Here is a 20,706-nt window from a genome sequence, read left to right on the forward strand (position 1 = left end):
ACTATAGTCAGCCACCAATTGTGCAAGTTCTCCCACTTAAAAAGATGAGCGATTGGATTGGGATCAAGACCCCGCAAGAGACTGCGAGATTCCCCAGATGAAAATTTTGGTTCTGGTTCCGATCCCGGTTCCTTAGTTCGATTCCGGTTCCAAACGATTCACGGTTCCGATTTTCTTTAGGGGGCTAGGTCAAAAAACTTTGTATGGTCTAAATAAAGGGTGTCCAAATTATGAACATCCACTTTCTTAGCAGCCCGCCGTATCGACTAAAATGAACATTTGACTCTAGGTTCTTTATAACCATTAAATCTATGAACTAAAAGGCAATGTGTGTGGAACTAACCCAATTGACTTAATAGTCATGAATTAATGTTTCAGCCAAAAGTTAAATATAGCAGTTAATATAGTTATTTTAAGTCTTTTTACGCTTTTATTTTGTTTTACTCACCCAGTTGACTGAGAGTTCACTTCACTGATAGTATTGTTAAAATAATTCTAACAATGCCCCTGTATTCTGTTTCATCATGTCAAATGGTTTATATGTGAGAGTTTTAACTTAACTTCTTGTTTTAAGCTTGTAGCCCTTTATTTTGAAGGGTATGCACCGGAACTCAGCATTTTGGCACGAAAAGTAACTTCACACGACACAGGTGATTGTTTTTTTTTTTTTAATGCATGGAACAAAATGCTATAAAACGCTGATTCATTTCCCTACCCACAAGGTTAGTGTTTGTGATACTGTGAGACAACATCCATGTGAATTTTGTCCCAATTCATTGTGATGTCAAGTTGCTACGGTGAAGTTTTAGCCCAATGTTAAGTGTTGTTTTTTTGGTTTTTTTTTTTTTTTTTTATCATCGGCGCTTACGTTGGTTTGAAGACTCAAATAAACGCTAAAAACCAACAGTGCAAAAGTGCAAGCAAGCGTTTCCCTTGTTAGCGGTCTCATTGTTGGCATAGATGTATTTTATTTTCACTCACCCAATTGACTGAGGGTTGACTTGACTGAAGCTCCGCGCGGTGTAGGCTGAGGCTCGGAGCGCGTCAGACGCTACACATCGCGAAAGCCTCCTTTGCACAACGTAATCTTATTCCAAAGTGTTGCACTGAGGCAACCGGTCATTCATTTGAACAAAGTTAAGACACACTTTTGTCCGCTGCCACCGGCGTTGGGCACAAGCACGTCATCGTGCGCTGCTTTCTTCATTGGTTTACGCCGCTTCTTCGTTGTTTTTCGCCAATTCTTTGCGGCTGGAGCACTAGGCATCGAAACTGGGAACCGAAATTTTTACATTTGAACGATTCCGGAAGAACCGGAACTTTAGTCCCGGGTCCAATCGGTTCTCGATTCTCGATGGCCAACCCTAACCCTGAGACTTCATTTTCGCATCCGTTGTTTTTTTCCCCTCTTATTACGGGGTTGATTATTATTGATTACTTTTTTCCAATCCCTGCTGACGCCAAGACACCATCGTGGATCCACTCGAAGAGTTCATCGAAGGATCTTTCGATCGCTTCGTCACGCAAGCGAGCAGATCCCGCCATGACGACCGCAGCAATCCGCTGAAAAGACGAAAGGCTAATTCATCCACTGGCGCTGAAGATTTACAACTTTGCTCTCCCGACACCCATATTCAAGTTCTCTCCTCCATTGACAAGAAACTATCACTTCTTGATCTATTACACCAGGAGATCAAATAGCTCAAATCCAGCTAGAAATTTACACACCAGCAAGTGAAAGAGCTAAAAGAAGACAATGCAGAGCTTCAATCAACCATGAAAGTGATGACAACAGAGGTAGAAATTCGCAAGAAAGAAAACTAAATCAGAGAGGCAATGCTCGACTTACAGTCAAGAAGCATGCGGGATAACCCCACATTTTCCGGCATTCCAGAGAGTACACCTGATAATCCAGAGGCTCAAGTAAAAAACTTCATGTCGACAGCGCTGAAAATCCCGAAGTAGACACTCGCTAACATCACCTTCCACCGAGTACACAGGCTAGGAGGATCCCGAGCAGGGAATCATCACTGTCCGATCGTGGCCAAATTCGAACATTTCCAGCAGAAAGTCTTTGTTAAATCAAAAGGACGGGAGCTGAAGGGTACACAGTTTGGGATGAAAGACCAGTTTCCACGCAAAATCAACGAGCGACGCAAACTCTTGTACCCTCGAATGAAAAATTACCGCCAACAAAGAAAACGCGCCTCACTGATTGTGGACAAACAATACATAGACGATCAACTGTTCCGCGATTCCAAAGTCACCCCTCAGCTCTTCTAACAGTTAAGTACTACTTTCAAGTATGCTCTAATAGTTAGAACATAATGTAGAAAAAAGGTGTAGTAATTAGTTTCAGGATCTAAAAGGGGAATTGCGCACGTCCTATTGCACCCCGCACGAGCTGACATGGGTTGTTTCCCTTCTCTCTCTCTCTCTCTCTCTCTCTCTCTCTTTGGTCCTCCTTTTTCTCTATTGCTCCGCCACTTATCGAATGCTCGCTTCCCTCTCCCTGCCCCCGCCGTACACAAATGTATTCTGATGTTACCTGTGCTTATATGTTTAACTCGTGTGACATATTCCCTTGTCTTCCTTTTCCATGTTTTTTCTACGCTGTACGCAAATACCACACGTTTACATACAATACCTCAATGCATAATACTTCCTAACACAACTTCATATTACCTGTCCCAGAGTAAGAAAGTTCCCCTTCGACATAATATTTCTGAGAATGATCTACCTCTCACACACACGCATAGATACACTCACACAGATTGTCCCACATTCACTTATATTGTACACTTATCATTAACACGTCAAGTATAACTTTTGTCTCATGGAATGTCACTGGCATTCGTTCACACGCAAAGAGAGTTAAGATCATGGATTATATCACAAAGGAATGGGGAGATAGATATGAATGATTCCACAACTCTATCCCCATCCTTACTTGGGGAAACAAGGAACGCTGTCATCAGATGTAAAATCATTTCATATTCTTGCGACAAGAAAAAACAAGAACAAAAGATTAGAACATGAATTTGGAGATGAAAATCAAACAAGTCACACAGAATCCGACAGACCCACTTAGGAACCAACAATAATAATATATTTTACAACCACTACAAAAGCTTATATTCAGCCCATAATAAGCCGAATAAAAACAAAATTGAAACTTTTTTCAATAACATGAAGATATTTTCCCAATGATCAGAATATTCTATCAATTGGTCAAAATCAAGAATACTCCCTCTAACGATTAACTCATGGAATCCCGCCGACCAAAATCCAAATGTCCTATTCCGACCGGGAATATCACTAATATCCCAGCAAAACTTCCAGTTAAATAGTTTAAATCACATACCTCTTACTGGAAAAAAATATTGTGATGATTTCAAACGTTGGAACAGCCTTCCTCTCTCACTTTTCGGACGTATAGCTACAGTAAAAATGAAAACTATTTATTTTCAATGATCCCATTCAAACCCACATTAAAATGGTTCCAAATGCTCGACGCCGCCATTTTAAAATTTTACTCTAAAAATAAGAAAAATACCCTACAGAAAAAGTAAAGCAGAAGGTGGACTTGACGCTCATTATTATTTAGCTGGCCAAATACAGTACCTCATTAAATGGTTACATCCGAATGTGGAACAACAATCTTGGTTGGAACGAGGACAGAATGACTAATTGCACCAAACTTTCAGACCTCCCATTTATCAGCGCAAGTCTCAAACGGCAGAAATGTTTGAAGACTCCGATTACTGCTGCGACTTTATCGGTTTGGTGGAAAATAGAAATCACGCAATCTCAGTCAGCACCCTATTATTCCTCCCCGATCGGGCACGATTCTGATTTTGAGAGTAACAAAACACCCCTTTACTGCAGCACATGGGAACAAAGTGGAATTGACAGCCTACATGACTTGTTCAAAAATGATGCTTTCACGTCACGTGAAAGCATTTTCCAAGAATTTCACATTCGAGATGGTAACTTCCTCCAATACTATAACGTTCGAACAACAATCCTAAAAAGACTCTCAACACACGGGAATACTTTAGCACTACCCGTTTTTGTTCAGAAAATAGTTCAACTACTACCACAAAACAAAAAACTCCTTTCAAAAGTATACAAATTAATCTCAAGTACTAATTTAATACACTTACCGGTCACAAAATGGCAAAAAGATCGCTCAGTGTCTACTGACATTGATCACTGGGCACAAATCTGTAAAAACACATTCTCAAGGACAAAAAATAACAGCTAATCCACTTCCAATCCAAGTACTCCATAGATATCATGTTACGCAATATAGTATGCATAAAATGTGCTATTCAAAATCAAATCTATGTCATCATTGTTCTGAAAACACTCCAGACACTTATTTGCACACTCTTTGGCATTGTGCACCTGTACGGCGCTTCTGGTCACGAGTCACACAGAAACTTTCCTTAGTTTTGAACTGCACGATTCCGATTTCTCCTAATCTTCGCCTGCTGGGTGATTTCAAAGTTAGAGATCTTCCAAATAAGCATACTCAACCAATACTTGTCATTTTAACTATCGCTAAAAAAAAAACAATACTATTAAACTGGAAAAATTAACAAGCTATCAACATTAGCCAATGGCAAAACCTTGTCATGGAGTATATAACACTTGAAAATACCTCTGCCAAACGTAATAAACAAATGGATAATTAAGATAATAACGCGGGGCTGGCATTCCGGTTCTCCCCTGAGTCGTTCGGGTTTGGAGAGCTCCGTTCCCGATATCGGTGCCTGCGGTCCGCCCGTCCCGGGAGGGGATGGCGGGGTTATGTTAAAAGAACAAACATCCCATGCACGGGCACAAATATGGCAGTGATTCCTCTTCCCTGTATTCTATTCAACAAAACTTTCAAAAAATAAATAATAAAAATCTAATCCTATATCTTATTTCATTTTCATATATAGAACAGTATTTGTATATTTTTAGTGTGAAGGGGAACATTGATACAAATCCTTATTATATGTGCCCAAATAATCATATTTTTGCAGCCCATATACAGGAGTATTAAACTCCATTAAAAGGTCAGTCCCACTCGAGTAATTGCAAAAAAAACACAACCAGCAGAGGGCAGGGTCAAAACGGCATCCCTTCCCCACTTCAGCCACAATCGATGCCGCCTATTAGTCCCACATTCCCCCCCCCCCCCAAAAAAAGGACTGCCAAATACCACACAGGTTAAGGTTAGGCATTCCAGGCGGGTCAAAGGTTAGAGCTACGAGAAAGGAGGACAAGCAGAATCCAAACAGGTTAAGGTTACGATAAAAATTATACCAGTCTATCATAGCCACTCATCCAAAATTCACTTCAGCTTAGGGCTATAGAGAGCAACTACATCCAAAATTGACATATGGTTAAGGTTAGAATAAGGGATATCCCAGTATGTTATATCCCTCTAAAAAAAAAAGGGGGGGGGATTTAAGGTTAGGGCTTGGAGAAGAGATGTGCTCCCCAAGTGGCAAATAGGTTAAGGTTAGAGTTAAATGCATGTCCCTGTATTCCATCCATATGTTCCGAATGGGTAAATAAAGAGGAAAGACCCAAAAAGTTTTGGGGAAAATGTATCATTAAATTAAAACTCGGTCCCGAGAGAAATTACGGTTCGGAGACGGCGAGGACGCGTACCATGCTCAAACGGTCGCACAAGCGAGTTAAAGATAAGTAAGTAACCTGTTCATTTAGAGTTAGCACATAACACTGGTTAGTAAACGCATCTAAGATTCAAATTGGACATCTTATTAAAAAAAACATACAGTAGAACATTTGTCAAAGAAAGACAGAGACATTTTTAATGAAAGAAAAACAACCAAAAAACACGACAAGTCACACTCCAATGCCAGATCACTCTCCCCCCTCCGAAAACCAATACTTCAGCTCAGTTTTTTCCCCCCCCGAGTTACTCACCGGAGCAGCGACCGCAGTCTTTGGCGCATGGAGACGGAGGCGGCGCCACAGAGGGAAGCGAGCCGGCATCCAGGTGAAGCGCCGCAAGAGAGGATACAGATTGGCGTTTCCTTCGATCCACCTCGCGAATGTACGCGCTCTACCCGACAAAATGGACGAGCTTCATCTTCTGATGAAGACCAGTAAAGACTCGGGACGCTCCGCCGCTATGTGCTTTACGCAGACTAGGTAGGCTTTGTGAGGCTGTACCCGATGGCGCGTCATGCTTCCCGGCTTCCATCTTCACCGGGCAGACCGCGACATGGAATCATCGGGGAAAACAAAAGGCGGCGGGATATGCTTCTATATCAACGAAAAATGGTGTACGGACGTCACGGAGCTCAGCACACACCGCAGCCCGCATTTGGAGTCGCTGTTTTTGAGCTGTAAGCCATTCTACTCGCCTCGTGAGTTTGCATCGTTCATTCTCGCCGGTGTCTACGTTCTGCCTCAAGCTAACACGAACGCCGCACTGCTAACGCTCGCCGAACAAGTCAACGAAATTGAAAAAAAAAACACCCGGACTCAGCCCTCATTATTCTCGGGGACTTTAACAAAGCTAAACTCAACCACGAACTCCCAAAATATAAGCAGCACACGGACTGTCCTACCAGGGAAAATAACATTTTAGACCACTGCTATACTACGCTAAAAAACGCGTACCGTGCAACACTGGGCTTGTCTGGGAAAATAACATTTTGGACCACTGCTATACTACGCTAAATAACGCGTACCGTGCCAGACCTCGGGCAGCCCTGGGCTCGTTCGTCTGATCACTGCTTAATTCACTTGATGCCGACGTACAGGAACTTAACAAGAGCTTAAATGCGCGAAGCTTACGGTGAAAAGAGTGAAAAAGTGGACCAATGAAGCAAAGCTAGAACTTCAAAGCGGTTTAGACTGCACAGACTGGAGTGTGTTTGAAAAATACGCCGGCAGCCTGGATGAATATACGGACGGACCCTTGTCACAACCTATATCAGTTTCTGTGAAGAAGCCAGTTCCCGTTGTCTAATATAATATTGATGTTCCGAAATTCTGGTATTTAACGATCTTCCTGTCTCACCTCTGTAAATGTTATTGCATTTTCGACATTGTATAGCATAGACCACATTTTTGGTTGTAGGAGGAGAATACTTCCCACCCATCGCACAACCACAGACTTGAAGATAAGGTTTGTCATTCAATTCAAAGTCATTTCTGGTTAGAGTCATTTCCAAGAGTTGTAAAATGTCTTTGTCCGGATGATGTGTTTGAGCAGAGTCTATCCCACGCTCCAATGACGTAGTTATAATCTCTGAGTGATGTATTCCTTGCAGTATTTTAAAGTATTTTTTTGGTTACATTTAAATCTTGTTGTTTTTTTATTTGAGGATGCTATACCCGATCCTGTACTTGGGCCCCGGGAGGGAGGGAGGACCCCCACACACACCATATAAGAACACAGAGAAATTAAAATGATTTTTAAAAAGTAGACCTTAATAAAGCACTCACCCAAATCACCAGGAAGAGAAAACCCCTCATAAGGTACTGAAGACCAAACCTGTCCAAAGGTCATCCAGGAATAGGCCTATATAGGTCGTAAGCAGCAGCAGCAATGCCACCACAACATTTCCCAAAAGGAAGAAGAAACCTTAATGGTTCCGCCGAGGGAGAAGGTAAATACCTTTTGACACCATACAGTCCCAAAATTCACCAGAAAAGGTGATTGGAAATCAACTAATTACAAGGCGTGGCCAAAGGAAGGCCTTCCCGTTGGCTTCAAAAGAACACTTCCTCTTAGCACATGACCATTTCCTGGTTACCGAGAAAAGCCAAACATCGCCCCCACGTGGGGTACACAATCAACTACAAAAAAAAGGAAAGGAAGCGACTTTTTGTAAAAGAAAGGGTTCCAAGAAAAAAAAAAAAAAAAGGGGGGGGGGCACCCTCCCTTCTACTGCGCCCATTTCTAATTCTAATCCCATAAATTAGTGAGACTGTCTTTAATAGCGGATAAATTGTACCATATAATTGAAAGTTTCCACCTCCCACACTATACCCTTTATTGGCAATGACAGAGGTCAAACCTTTTCTGTAAGTCTTCCCAAGGTTTTCAAACACTGTTGCTGGTATTTTGGCCCATTCCTCCATGCAGATCTCCTCTAGAGCAGTGATGTTTTTCCCTTTCTGTCACTGGGCAACACAGACTTTCAACTCCCTCCAAAGATTTTCTATGGGGTTGAGATCTGGAGACCGGCTAGGCCACTCCAGGACCTTGAAAGGCTTCTTCAGAAGAAGCCACTCATTGCTTGGACGAGCACCATGTATGGAATCATTGTCATGCTGAAAGACCCAGCCACGTTTCATCTTCAACGCCCTTGCTGATGGAAGGAGGTTTTCACTCAAAATCTCACCATACATGGGCCCATTCATTCTTTCCTTTCCACGGATCAGTCGCCCTGGTCCCTTTGCAGAAGAACAGCCCCAAAGCATGAGGTTTCCACCCCCATGCTTCACAGTAGGGATGGTGATCTTTGGATGCAGCTCAGCATTCTTACTCCTCCAAACGCGACAAGTTGAGTTTTTACCAAAAAGTTCTATTTTAGTTTCATCAGACCATATGATGTTCTCTCAATCCTCTTCTGGATCATCCAAATGCTCTCAAGCAAACTCCAGACGGGCCTGGACACATCTGGCACTGCAGGACTTGAGTCCCTGGTGGCGTAGTGTGTTACTGATGGTAGCCTTTGTTACTTTGGTCCCAGCTCTCTGCAGGTCATTCACTAGGTCCCCCCGTGTGGTTCCGGGAATTTTGCTCACCGTTCTTGTGATCATTTTGACCCCACGGGGTGAGATCTTGCGTGGAGCCCCTGATCGAGGGAGATCATCAGTGGTCTTGTATGGCTTCCGTTTTCTAATAATTGCTCCCACAGTTGATTTCTTCACACCAAACTGCTTACCTATTGCAGATTCAGTCTTCCCAGCCTGGTGCAGGTCTACAATTTTGTTTCCGGTGTCCTTTGACAGCTCTTCGGTCTTGGCGATGACGGAGTTTGGAGTCTGACTGTTTGAGGTTGTGGACAGGTGTCTTTTTTACCCAATAACAAGTTCAAACAGGTGCCATTAATACAGGTAACGAGTGGAGGCCCGGGGAGCCTCTTAAAGAAGACGTTACAGGTCTGTGAGAGCCGTAAATCTTGCTTGTTTGTAGGTGAGAAAACACTTACTTGTATTTTCCACCATAATTTGCTAATAAATTCTTTAAAAATCAGACAATGTGATTTTCTGGATTTTTTTTTTCTCATTTTGCTATATCAATGATGAAAATTCCAGGGCGCTCTCATCTTTTGAATTGGGAGAACTTGCACAATTGGTGGCTGACTTAATACTTTTTTTGCCCCGCTGTACGCATGTAAAATAAGGCTCAGAAATCATGACCAATAAGGCCCCGCCCTCCAGCTTCAGTAGTGTGTGGGCCTGTCCGCTAAAGACGAGCCCTTCACCTGTCAATCAAATACGTTCACTGCAGTCAACAGTTGGCTGAATAAGGTGTGCCGCTGCGGTTATGCTTAACAAACGGTTAACTTTCCCGTCTGTGTTATGTGGGGACTAACCTGCACAACAACTTCGAGCGAGGTGCTGATTTTTAAACGACGTCGCTGCGCGCGAGCGAGCTGTTTAGCTCCCGAGCTAGTGGCCAGCGAATGTGGCTAACCGCTTTAACTTTCCCTCAAGTATCTCTGTTGTGTGGATCTACGCGGTGCGCATGGGGCGAGGCTGTGGCGTACTGGCCGGAGCCGACGTCTGTTTGCCGCCGGTCCACGAGCCCGCTCGCGGCTAATTTGTAGTAGCTCAGCCGCTAGTAGCAGGCTATTTAGCAGTGGAGCCGCCCAACTCGCCGTCGCCTCGCATCGCCACAACAATGAGAATTTCTCGCGTCCGGGAAAGACAATCGTGTCTGTTACATTTATCAAACGATAAGTCGAAATAGTAACAGGCCTACTGGGGACACCGATGGCAGTCGTTCTAAACAGTTTCAGCGGGGGCATGCATTACGCTTGACAAACCTGGAAGTCTTTGCTGAGGCCTTTTGTGCACACGGCACACTGCAACTCGGAGCCTCGGCCGGGCTGCGGCAAGGCGAACGCTGAGCCGCTGTAACGCTGGTGGCGCAGCAGCTTCTTCGGGCTGCAGAAGTCCAGGTGGCACATGTCGCAGGAGAAAAGCCGCACGCCCATGCGGGCCAGCGAGTGGGAAACGGCGGCCGTGTGGTCCGGGAAGGGGGCGCCGCACAGCCCGCACCGGCCCGGCTCGCTCACGCGGCTCTCGGCCTGCGGACTCAGGGCGGCCGAGTCGGCGAGCAGAGGAGCCGCGCAGGCTCGGCACGCCAGCACGTCGCCCGGAACCTGCGCGCCAAAACAAGAAAGAGCACAAGTGGGGTCGCTGGCCAATGTCGAACTTTTCCCAATGTTTGTGAAAAACGGGAACCCGCGTGGCACAAACTGGTCAACTGATTGAAAACTAGGCGCGGGTAAAAATATCGATCAATTCAGCAAATCCTTTGAATCGATTCACCTCCTGGCGCTTTCCGTGCGATTCGTGTCGCATGGCTGAGATTGTGCCACTTATGTGCGTCTTCTATCGATCGATAGCACCGATTTTCTTCTCTGATACGGTACTGCAAATACAGTCCCTGAAGACTGAAGTATCAAAAGTATCGACATGTATTTCTGAGGACGGATCTTCTGGTATCGGAGGCGTCGACATTTCACACAGCGTCGATCCGTCACCGCGCTAGTGACGCCGCTTTAGCCGGCATAACGGCCGTCTCGTCACAGCACGCTTGGCGCTCTTTTTGTTGAATTTGTGTTGATTTTCTCGCTTGGAAAGACCACTCCACTTAGGTCAAAGCCTACTTGACAGTCGTCCGGACATTCCGAGTTTAAGATAACGCGGTGAAAAGACGATTACCGGAAGCGAACTAACGCTAGAGCTCCAGGAGCGCCAGCACGGCTTTGTTGCTTGACCCCCCACAACCCCCTGCAATTTTCAGCGAGCGTAACTTAACCATTATCTCCTTTGTCCTCCTTTGTGTGGTTCCAACTCAAGTATTTAGTTGTAATTTCCAGTATGGCATGTTTTGAAAGCGGTTACATGCTTGCTAAAATCCAGTTCTGCTCATTTGTTAGCAAATAAGCGTTTTATACTTAAATCACAGCCCTTGTTTTTTCCCTTAAGCCAACCCCTCATGGATGCTGATATTAAGTTAACGTTATGCTGCTGTTACATTCATTTAAGTCCACCATTTATGAAAAGTAGGAAAACACGTAGAATCTGGAAGACTGAAGAGTACAATAAGGAGAAAAAAAGTAATAATAATCAAATAATAAAAATAATTCACACAGAAAAACGGATTTACAAAGCTCAAGCACAATTTAAGATTACAATTAAATAGGCCTCATTTCTTTGCTTTTTTGTTTTGGCCTCCAACTTGAGCCAGGCCCATCTCCGCCCGCACCCGATGCCCGCTTCAAGCTGTGCCACATCAATAGCATCCTCCTCTTTAAGCATTCTCATTCTGGAAAAGAATCGACTCAAATCATTGTCTGGTTCACTTCATTTTTTCACTATTACCAACTTCAAAGGCTAACCCCAAATGCATCCAATTCATTAATACTCATATTTTCCTGCTGCAGAAGCCAAGTTGCGCTTCAGCTTGAGGTCACAAACTGATGGTTGAACATTCTCATTCATGGTTCAATCAATCACAGCAAGTTGTCCAGGTCTTGAAGGAGAAGAGCAGCCCAAGACCATCATACTACCACCACGCTTGACTGTTGTGATCATTTTCTATTTCTGAAATGCTGTGCTCCATTCACGGCAGATGTAACGAGACACACACCTTTCAAAAAGTTCAACTTTCATCTCGTCAGTCCATATAATATTCTCCCAAAATTCGCGGGACAATGATGACATTTATAATTTAGTTGTTGTTTTCGTTATTATAATAAATGTAGTGTCGTGTTGCATTGCATTGCATTATCGATTGTTCAAATAGTTTTGATACGATCGATCCAAAGAGCCAAAGAAAGCTTTGGATCGCAGCAATTAAGCTGAACAAGTGGAACCTACTGACAACGACCGAGTTGACTAGCCCAAGAATTGACAGGAACTGGAGGCCTTTTGCCAAGAAGAATGGGCAGCTTTACCATCAGAGAAAATCAAGAGCGTCATCCTCAACAACCACAAAAGTCATTGATCAATGTTCCTGATCAAGACAAATATTACCTGGTTGCTTGACTTGCTTCCGTCGCCGTTTTCCACACAGACGAGGTCGTCTTCGTCCTCCTCCATGAAGTGGTCGTCGTCGCTCAGTTCGATGACCTCTCCTGCCGGTCGCCCCCACCGCTCCTCCTCCGACTGTTCGATGGCGCCGTCGTCCGCCAGAGCTCGCCGCTCCTCGTTGGCCCGCGGAACCGTCAACGCTTCCGCCGAAGGGGAGGAAGTCGCCGCTCCGAGACGAACGAGACAATCGGGGAAGGAGCAGGAAGCGGACGGCTCCGAGTCGCTCGTCATCTCAGAAACTGTCGACCCGCCTCGAACCGCCTCCTCCGGTGTCTGCTCTGCTTTCAGCTGGAGCTCAGGCACCTCACCGCTTAAAAGGCAGCGACCTGGGCTCTGCGCCACCATTTGCCCGTAGCCTAGACGAGACTGGAAATCTTCTATCTTTAAGTCCATAGATGCGTTCCCAGCAGGAGACCGTCGGTCCGCCGTCACCGCGCCGGCCTGGACACGAGGCGAGGGGGCGCCGGCGGGAGTCGGGGCGGCCGACAGCGACGGCGAAAAGTGGGACGCAGCGAAGGAGCAGACGGCGGAGCCGGCCGGGGGGTCTCCGAGGCCGCCCGCCACGGCGTTTGCAGACACGGATCCCCGCAGGTCCGGGAAGGTGGCGTGACACGCCCTCACCAGCTCGCTCACGCCCAGCCTCTCGGCCAGCTCGTAAAGAACCCCGACATCTATGAGATCTGTCAAGATCTCCCCGGTGTACATGAAGTTCAGCACCTTTTCAAAGCTGGCCGGGGAAATAAACTCCAGCGAGAAGACGTCGGTGGGCGTTGACTGAGCCCGGCTGAACAGGTTGCGAAAGTAAGCGCCGGCGCAAGCCAGTACGGCGCGGTGCGCCGCAAACGTGCGCTTGCCCACTTGCACGAAGACGTCGCAGTAGCGGCCGAACCGGCGGCAGCGGTCCAGCTCGGCGAGGAGGCTGCCAGCGTGGCCGGGACCCTGGAGCCGGATCCTCATCCTTGCTGCTGGGCTATGCACCAACTGATGGAACACAATTGGGTCAGGGAAGCCATACATACATATACATACATGTATATATATATATATATATACATATATATACATGTATATATATATACATATACATATATATACATATATACATATACATATACATATATATACATGTATATATATATATACATATACATATATATATATATATACATATATACATATACATATACATATATATACATATATATAGGTTTATTAGTTCGGTTACATCCGAGCATGTATTACTCGACCAAAGAGTCGCGGTTTCGGTAGCGATGGGCAAATGATACCGAGGCTTTGGAGCTTGTGTCCCTCTTCCTGAAGCGGAGTGATTCAAAACGCTGTGTCGGAGCTTGTGTCAAAACAGCGGTGTCACGTGACCGATGACGTTTCATCGCTAGCTCGCTTTGCGCTTCAGTCCGTTCAAATGTTTCGAAGCTTTTCATTGGCTGCTGGCGTTTCAACGTATTCTGAGCCAATGACAGCTTGACAGGTTCGATCGACTTGAGTGGTTTGGCGCCACACTAACTATGCGAGATGGGTCGTTATGCTTCAAAACGGGGTCGTGAGGAGATAAGAGATTTGGAGAGTGAGAGTATTTTGGCAAGTCAACCCATACAAGTCCCCAAATAACAAACCATTCTCTTTCAAGGTTTTACTTAAAAACACCACACACACACACACCATGATCATTTGCAAAGTAGGAAGGATCTCTCATCTTGTAAGGGACTTTTAGTACAGTTTTAAAAAAAAGCTCAAGGCTTTAAATAAACCCTTAACCAACATTTAACCACATTTAAAATAATTTGCATTTATTCATCGGGTTCATTGTGGAATGTGTTTTAGAATATCGGTCGGGGAGAGTATCTGCATATTTTATCGTAACGACGCTCTCATCATTATTTGGTGCGAATGAACAAAACCCACGAATGACCAGACAGACTTTTGTGAACTTGTGTTGCTGTCATGGGAAAGAAACCGTGCGAGTGCTTCGGTCGTGCTCTTTCGAGGTTGCTATGGCTTCGCTGTCACTGAAGCTTTGAATCTTTTTCGGCACAATTGTGAGGAAAGCCACAGTGCGTCGCGAGGCTTCACTTGCCCACCACGAGCTTTCGGTCAAACATTTCCTTATGACTGACAAAGATTTCCGATACAAAAAAAGTGGCTTTGCTCCTTATTTGATTCTTACCGCCTAGGACTCATTTGAATCATGTTTTAAAGCTCGATTGATCTGCAGGTGACTTGAACATTCTAGTCACATACATTGAATGAGCTCGATACAATGACGAATTCATAGGCCGTGTAGAACATCGATAAATCACCATATATATTGTACATGGGCTATCTCCAGTGTATTAGCCCTACCACAGGCTGCTACAGTACATTGCGCCATTTGCTAACGTCAACTCATTTCCACTGAAGTGACCGTATGACGTCTATGATGCGCAAGTGGAAAACGCCGAGATGTGACACATTATTAAATCACTTGGACCGCGTGTGCAAATGTTTGCCGGCGGAGAAGGTGCGCTTCCGAAAGCCGACTTACCCTTCGCCATTGTGTCCGTGGCGACGACGAAATTGCTCCCGACGGTCCGATGTTCTGTTTACGAGAGACTCAAAAGGCCGTGACGTCGGCAACCTTTGACAATCAACCAATTCTCAACGCGGGTCGCGCGTTGATGACGTCACTATACGGGCGCGCGGCCTCTTCAGGCACAATAGAAAAATGCACCTGACAAATACAGAGACGTCTCGAACATTTGATTCGATGCGCAGAAGTAGTTGTATAGCTTTTTCAATATATTAGTCATATAATAATAAGAATAAAAAAAACTCCGACTGAATCGTCGGTACCCCCCAACTCGCCCTTGAGGACTTGCACGCTGCCGGAACTAACACGAGACCATGCAAAATCCTCTTGGAGCCTCCACATTCTGGTCACCACCTCTTCTAGGGAAGGCGCTGTCGAACATCCAACCATCCGTCCATTATCTGTACCGCTTCTCCACACTCGGGTCGGGGGGTGCTGGAGCCTATCACAGCTATCTTCAGGCGAGAGGCGGGGTACGCCCTGAACCGGTCGCCTACCAATCGCAGGGCACATAGAAACAAACAACCATTCGCACTCACATTCACACCTACGGGCAATTTAGAGTCTTCAATCAACTTACCACGCATGTTTTTGGGACGTGGGAGGAAACCGGAGTGCCCGGAGAAAAGCCACGCAGGCACGGGGAGAACAGGCCGACCACACACAGGCGAGGCCGGATTTGAACCCAGGTCTTCGGAACTGTGAGGCAGATGTGCTGACCAGTCGTCCGCCGTGCCGCCCCGCAGTCGAACAATGCAAACTTCAACCAGCAGACATTCCAAAACCTTTTTTTTCCTCTTGCCAATAAATTACAACATCACTGCAGACGCTGCACCGATCCGCCTGTCGAGTTACCGTTCCATTCTTCCATCACTCGTGAACAAGACCCCGAGATCCTTGAACACCTCTGCTTGGGGCAGAATCTCATCCCCGACCTGGAGAGGGTACTCCACCCTTTTCCGACTGAGGACCATGGTCTCAGATTTGGAGGTGCTGATTTTTATCCCAACCGCTTCACACTCAGCTACAAACTGCTGCAGTGAAAGTTGGAGATCACGGCTTGATGAAGCCATCAGAACCACATCATCTGCAAAGGCCAGAGATCGAATAATGAGGCCACCGAACCGGACCCCCTCTACACCGCGGCTGCGCCTAGAAATTATGTCCATAAAAGTTATGAACAGAATAGGTGACAAAGAGCAGCCTTAGCGGAGTCCCACCCTCACCAGAAACGCATCCGACTTACTGCCAGCAATGCGGACCAAACTCTGACACCGGTCGTACAGGGGCCGAACAACCTGTATAAGGGGTTCAGAACCCCATTCTCCCGGAGGACCCACCACAGGACAGCCCGAAGGACACGGTCGAACGAAATCCACAAAACACATGTAGACTGGTTGGGCGAACTCCCGTGCACCCTCGAGGACCCTGCCGAGGGTGTAGAGCTGGTCCACTGTTCCACAGCCAGGACGAAAACCACACTGCTCCTCCTGAATCTGAGATTCGGCTTCCAGACGGACCCTCCTCTCCGGCACCCCTGAATAGACCTTACCAGAGAGGCTGAGGAGTGTGATCCCCCTGCAGCTGGAACACACCCTCCGGTCCACCTTCTTAAAAAGGGGACCATCACCCCAGTCTGCCAATCCAGAGGCACTGTTCCCGATGGCCACGCGATGTTGCAGAGGCGTGTCAACCAGGACCTCCGGGTGAATCTCATCCACCCCCGGGGCCTTGCCACCGAGGAGCTTTTTAACAACCTCGGCGACCTTCGATCCCAAAATTAGGAGAGCCCACCTCAGATTCTGTTTCCTCATGGGAACGTGTGTCGGTAGTATCGAGGAGGTCTTCGAAGTAATCTCCCCACCGACTCACAACGTCCCGAGTTGAGGTCAGTGCGCCCCATCCGCACTATACACAGTGTTGATGGTGCACTGCTTCCCCCTCCTGAGACATCAGTTTGATGGGATCACCGGCTTCATCACTGTTGTCCACCTGTTGTCCACAGGCACTGACCACCTTACGGCTGTGTGTGGAGGCGAGCCAGACTATGTCTACTTGGAACTTCTCGACCTCACACACCACAGCGTCTGCCCTGCCAGAGAGATGACGTTCCATGTCCCTAGAGCCAGCTTCTGGAGCTGGGGATCGGACGACCTTCGGCCACCGCCTAGCTCACACTGCACCCGACCCCTATGGCCCCTCCCACAGGTGGTGAGCCCCTGGGAAGGGGGAGCCACGTTACCCTTTCGGGCTGCTATTAACTATCAACAACACCGTACAACATTTTAAAAAAAAACGTTTATTTAATTCTGTTAACTGTTTGTGGTAGCTCACGGGGGATTCGCATGACCACAAAGTGTCGGAAATAACAATGCTTCATTCGTCACTGTAAGAACTCATGGGGTAGACCTCCACAACAGGAAGTGGATCTCAATCATGGAATGGGTTCTCCTCATCCTCAGTCATTTTTGGATGTCCCGAATGACATTTCAGTCCATAACCTGTATGTTGTCATGACATTATCAAAAGACAATGAAAAAAAAACAAGTGAACAGATGCTTTTAAAAACAGCATTTTAGAAATCATTTACAAAACTGCCTGCTCGGTTTCTATTGGGTCTTTGTTACAGTGAACGGTGACGGTGTGGAGATGCATGTAACTGTATATTAAAACACCTTACCTTTGACCAGTAACAGAAACATACATTGACATATCTTATGTTACAAAGTAGTCCATCTTCTAGAACTACTTACACCAGCTGACCCCGAGTGCTTCTTAAGGCCAAGGCCACCGTCATAGGGAGGCAGCAGGCACGCGACAGGCAGACACATTGTAGCTTTATGTCTTATTTGCTAAGACAAAAGTAGAAACACTTCTTCAGCAGACATGAACAGATGAACGGATCCTCTCCTCGGCACGAGCCAAATGACTGCACTTGTTCTGGAGGATGTCTCACACAAGCAAATCGTCGGCTACGGAACTCATCGGGGATGAGTTCGATGACGACGACGACTGCCATCAACACAAGGAATCAATATTGCTTCAAGTGGTTTGATATGTTGCTCAGTCTTCAGACACACTTCGTTTGACGTCATGTCAACGGTGGGAGGACATCACATATGTGCAAGTCATAAGTAAGGCTCAAGGGTCATGCTGCAACCATACCAAACGCAAACTTCACTGCTGGCGTGACGTGATTACATATAAAGTCAATGCAAATTCAAGCAAGACGACGCAAAAGTTGCATTTGGTGAAAATCTGCTTCTTCGCCAATTCGCTCGAGTTGGTCAATTCTAACTCAAGACATACATTTGTGTGCCACTGCGTCGACTCGCGACAGCCAATCAGCATTTGGAATACACGCAACATGCTGGAGTGGTGGAGCACAACAATGAAGAATAAAATGATCGTCGCAAGTTGCGAATATAGCAATTGCCTTCAACTGTCAAGTCCCAAGGTACTGTGGCGAAAGTCAAGCGGAGTCCCCACTAGATTTCAAGCAAGTCGAGTCAAGTCTTGACTCAGCTTAACTCAAGCTGTAGGAGCAGAGCGCTCTCCGTTTTCAGGGACGCCTCACCCCCTCTGCGCAATCTTGTTGAGCTGCTGCCATCAGGAGAACGTTTCCGGAGCATCAAAGGTAGGGCCACCATAATGATCAACCCTTTCCCTCGACAAGCTGTTCGAATGCCCAACTGTTGAACTGCACTACTGCATCGAAGCACAGTTTTAACCTTAGCTCAAGTTTTAAATGAGTTATTGATTTTTATATTATCTATTTGCTGCTACACACGTCTCGGGAAGGTACGTGAGAGTGGGGGGTTGCGTGAGTGTGTGTGCCTTTGAATGTTGTTTGAGTCCCAGAGAATCATACTGTAGCTGTACTAACACATTCACAATCACAGGTCTTTAATTGTTCCGAAACCAGTTTGTATTATGTATTACTTTATTGTCTTGTCAACTGAACAAATAACTGACATGAAGTTATTAAATCAGTAAGCTAAACAGTGAAGTTAACATACCGTCATTTCTCAGGTACAATACGCACCCCCAAAGTAGACCACAAAATTCTGGAAAACCCCTCTACTTATGTATAATGCATTTTTACAATGCATGATTTTGCTTCTACCCATATAATCAAAACATTAAGTGTTATCTGTATCTCGTTACTTTTTTTCAAATAATTATTCTGAAGTTAAGCACTTTATTAAAACACACACTTTTTTTTTTTTTTTTTATTTACCTGCTCTTATTTTGAAATTCACAGCACTACTTTATTTAGTAAACGAGAAAACACAGTTGTGCTTAGATGTTTGATTACCCTGGCAGAATTTGTAAAATGGGTACAATTCTTTTAAGAAAACATGAAGGGCCAGGCCAAACACATTTAATTGTATTTTAATGGGATTCAAATTAAACGGTCAAGCATTTCAGAAAAGCATTATCATTAAACAAAACATAACCATAAAGAAATTAATCATGGTTGTTGTTCAGTCATCAGTCATATTTAAAAAAAACAAAACAGATATTTCACAAATTCTGCCTGGGTATGTAAACAATTGTACATATATGCAGTCATATGTACCCCTGTCATATTGGAATGAAAGTGTAGGCTTCACCTTTTTCATAGCCTCTAGGTGGCGCTGGCATATTAGAATGAAAATGTACACCTTTCTCATAACCTCTAGGGGGCGGTGGCATATTGGAATGAAAGTGTACAGCTTTTTCATAACCCGTAGATAGTGGCATACATTTATAAAATGGGAAAGTCTTTTTCATTTTCCCCTATACCTATGTATAATGCGCATTATGGACTTTTGACAGTTTTTTTTGGGGGGGGGAAAGCGCATTATAAACGAGACATTACGCTAGTTTACCTGTCTTTGGGGGTTTTATAATGGAGGATGCTATTGTAGTAGTGGCTCTTATCAATGAGTTGCTAAACCTTGCATGTTGCCGTTCTCTTATTCCTGATTTTACCGAAACCATACTTGCTTCATTGGGTGGCCTCATTTTAGCGTTCCGGTGGTTTGCGCACTACACACTAAATAATGTTTCTGTTGTAATGTGTATATATATATCACACTCACATTCACACCGTCACTGAGTGGGAACTGAACCCACGCTGCCTGCACCAAAGTCAGGCGAGTGTACCATTACACCATCAGTGACATCTCTCTCTCTCTCTCGACCCCCCCCCCCCACACACACACACACACACACTTATATATATCCTGTGTCTGTGTGTGTATATATTAGCACATCTGCCTCACAGTTCTGAGGACCGGGGTTTAAATCCCGGCCCCGCCTGTGTGGAGTTTGCATGTTCTCCCCGTGCCTGCGTGGGTTTTTGCCGGGTACTCCCACATCCCAAAATCATGCGTGGGAGGTTGATTGAATACTCTCCCTTGCCCATAGGTGTGCATGTTGTTGTTTTTATATGTGCCCTGCGATTGGCTGGCGACCAGTACAGGGTGTACCCCACCTCTCGCCCGAAGATAGCTGGGATAGGCTCCAGCAGCCCGCGACCCCAGTGATGAAAAGCGGGACAGAAAATGGATGTGTCTGTGTGTGTGTGTGTATGTATTCTTGTTCTTTTAAGAGCAAAACACACAACTGTCTTTAAGATGTAGATTTTCAAATGTATACACGAAGACTTGTCAAGTCATGTCGTTCAAGTTTAAGCCTGGTACTCACGTAAGGATTTGTCAAATATTAAAAGATTGTTTATTTGTCACAGACACCACACATAAAGATAAAAATCGGGCATTTTTGGTGGTACTGTGTGTGGTGTGCTTCGATAATTC

The 20,706-nt window shown here is 45.4% G+C and overlaps 1 protein-coding gene across 1 annotated transcript in view; it reads right to left on the bottom strand.

Moving 5' to 3' along the window:
- The window catches only part of LOC133411787 (zinc finger and BTB domain-containing protein 39), a 29,375-nt gene extending 14,425 nt beyond the window's left edge, over positions 1 to 14,950 (bottom strand). Inside the window, exons 1-3 of the mRNA XM_061694478.1 lie at positions 14,858 to 14,950; positions 12,259 to 13,296; positions 10,038 to 10,376 (exon numbers count right to left, since the gene is read on the bottom strand). Coding sequence (XP_061550462.1) covers positions 10,038 to 10,376; positions 12,259 to 13,272 — 1,353 coding nt within the window. The 5' untranslated portion in view covers positions 13,273 to 13,296; positions 14,858 to 14,950. The remainder of the gene's footprint in view (positions 1 to 10,037; positions 10,377 to 12,258; positions 13,297 to 14,857) is intronic.
- Positions 14,951 to 20,706: the final 5,756 nt, after the last annotated feature.

Source organism: Phycodurus eques, chromosome 1, assembly GCF_024500275.1.
Source record: "Phycodurus eques isolate BA_2022a chromosome 1, UOR_Pequ_1.1, whole genome shotgun sequence".
Classification (NCBI taxonomy): Eukaryota; Metazoa; Chordata; class Actinopteri; order Syngnathiformes; family Syngnathidae; genus Phycodurus; species Phycodurus eques.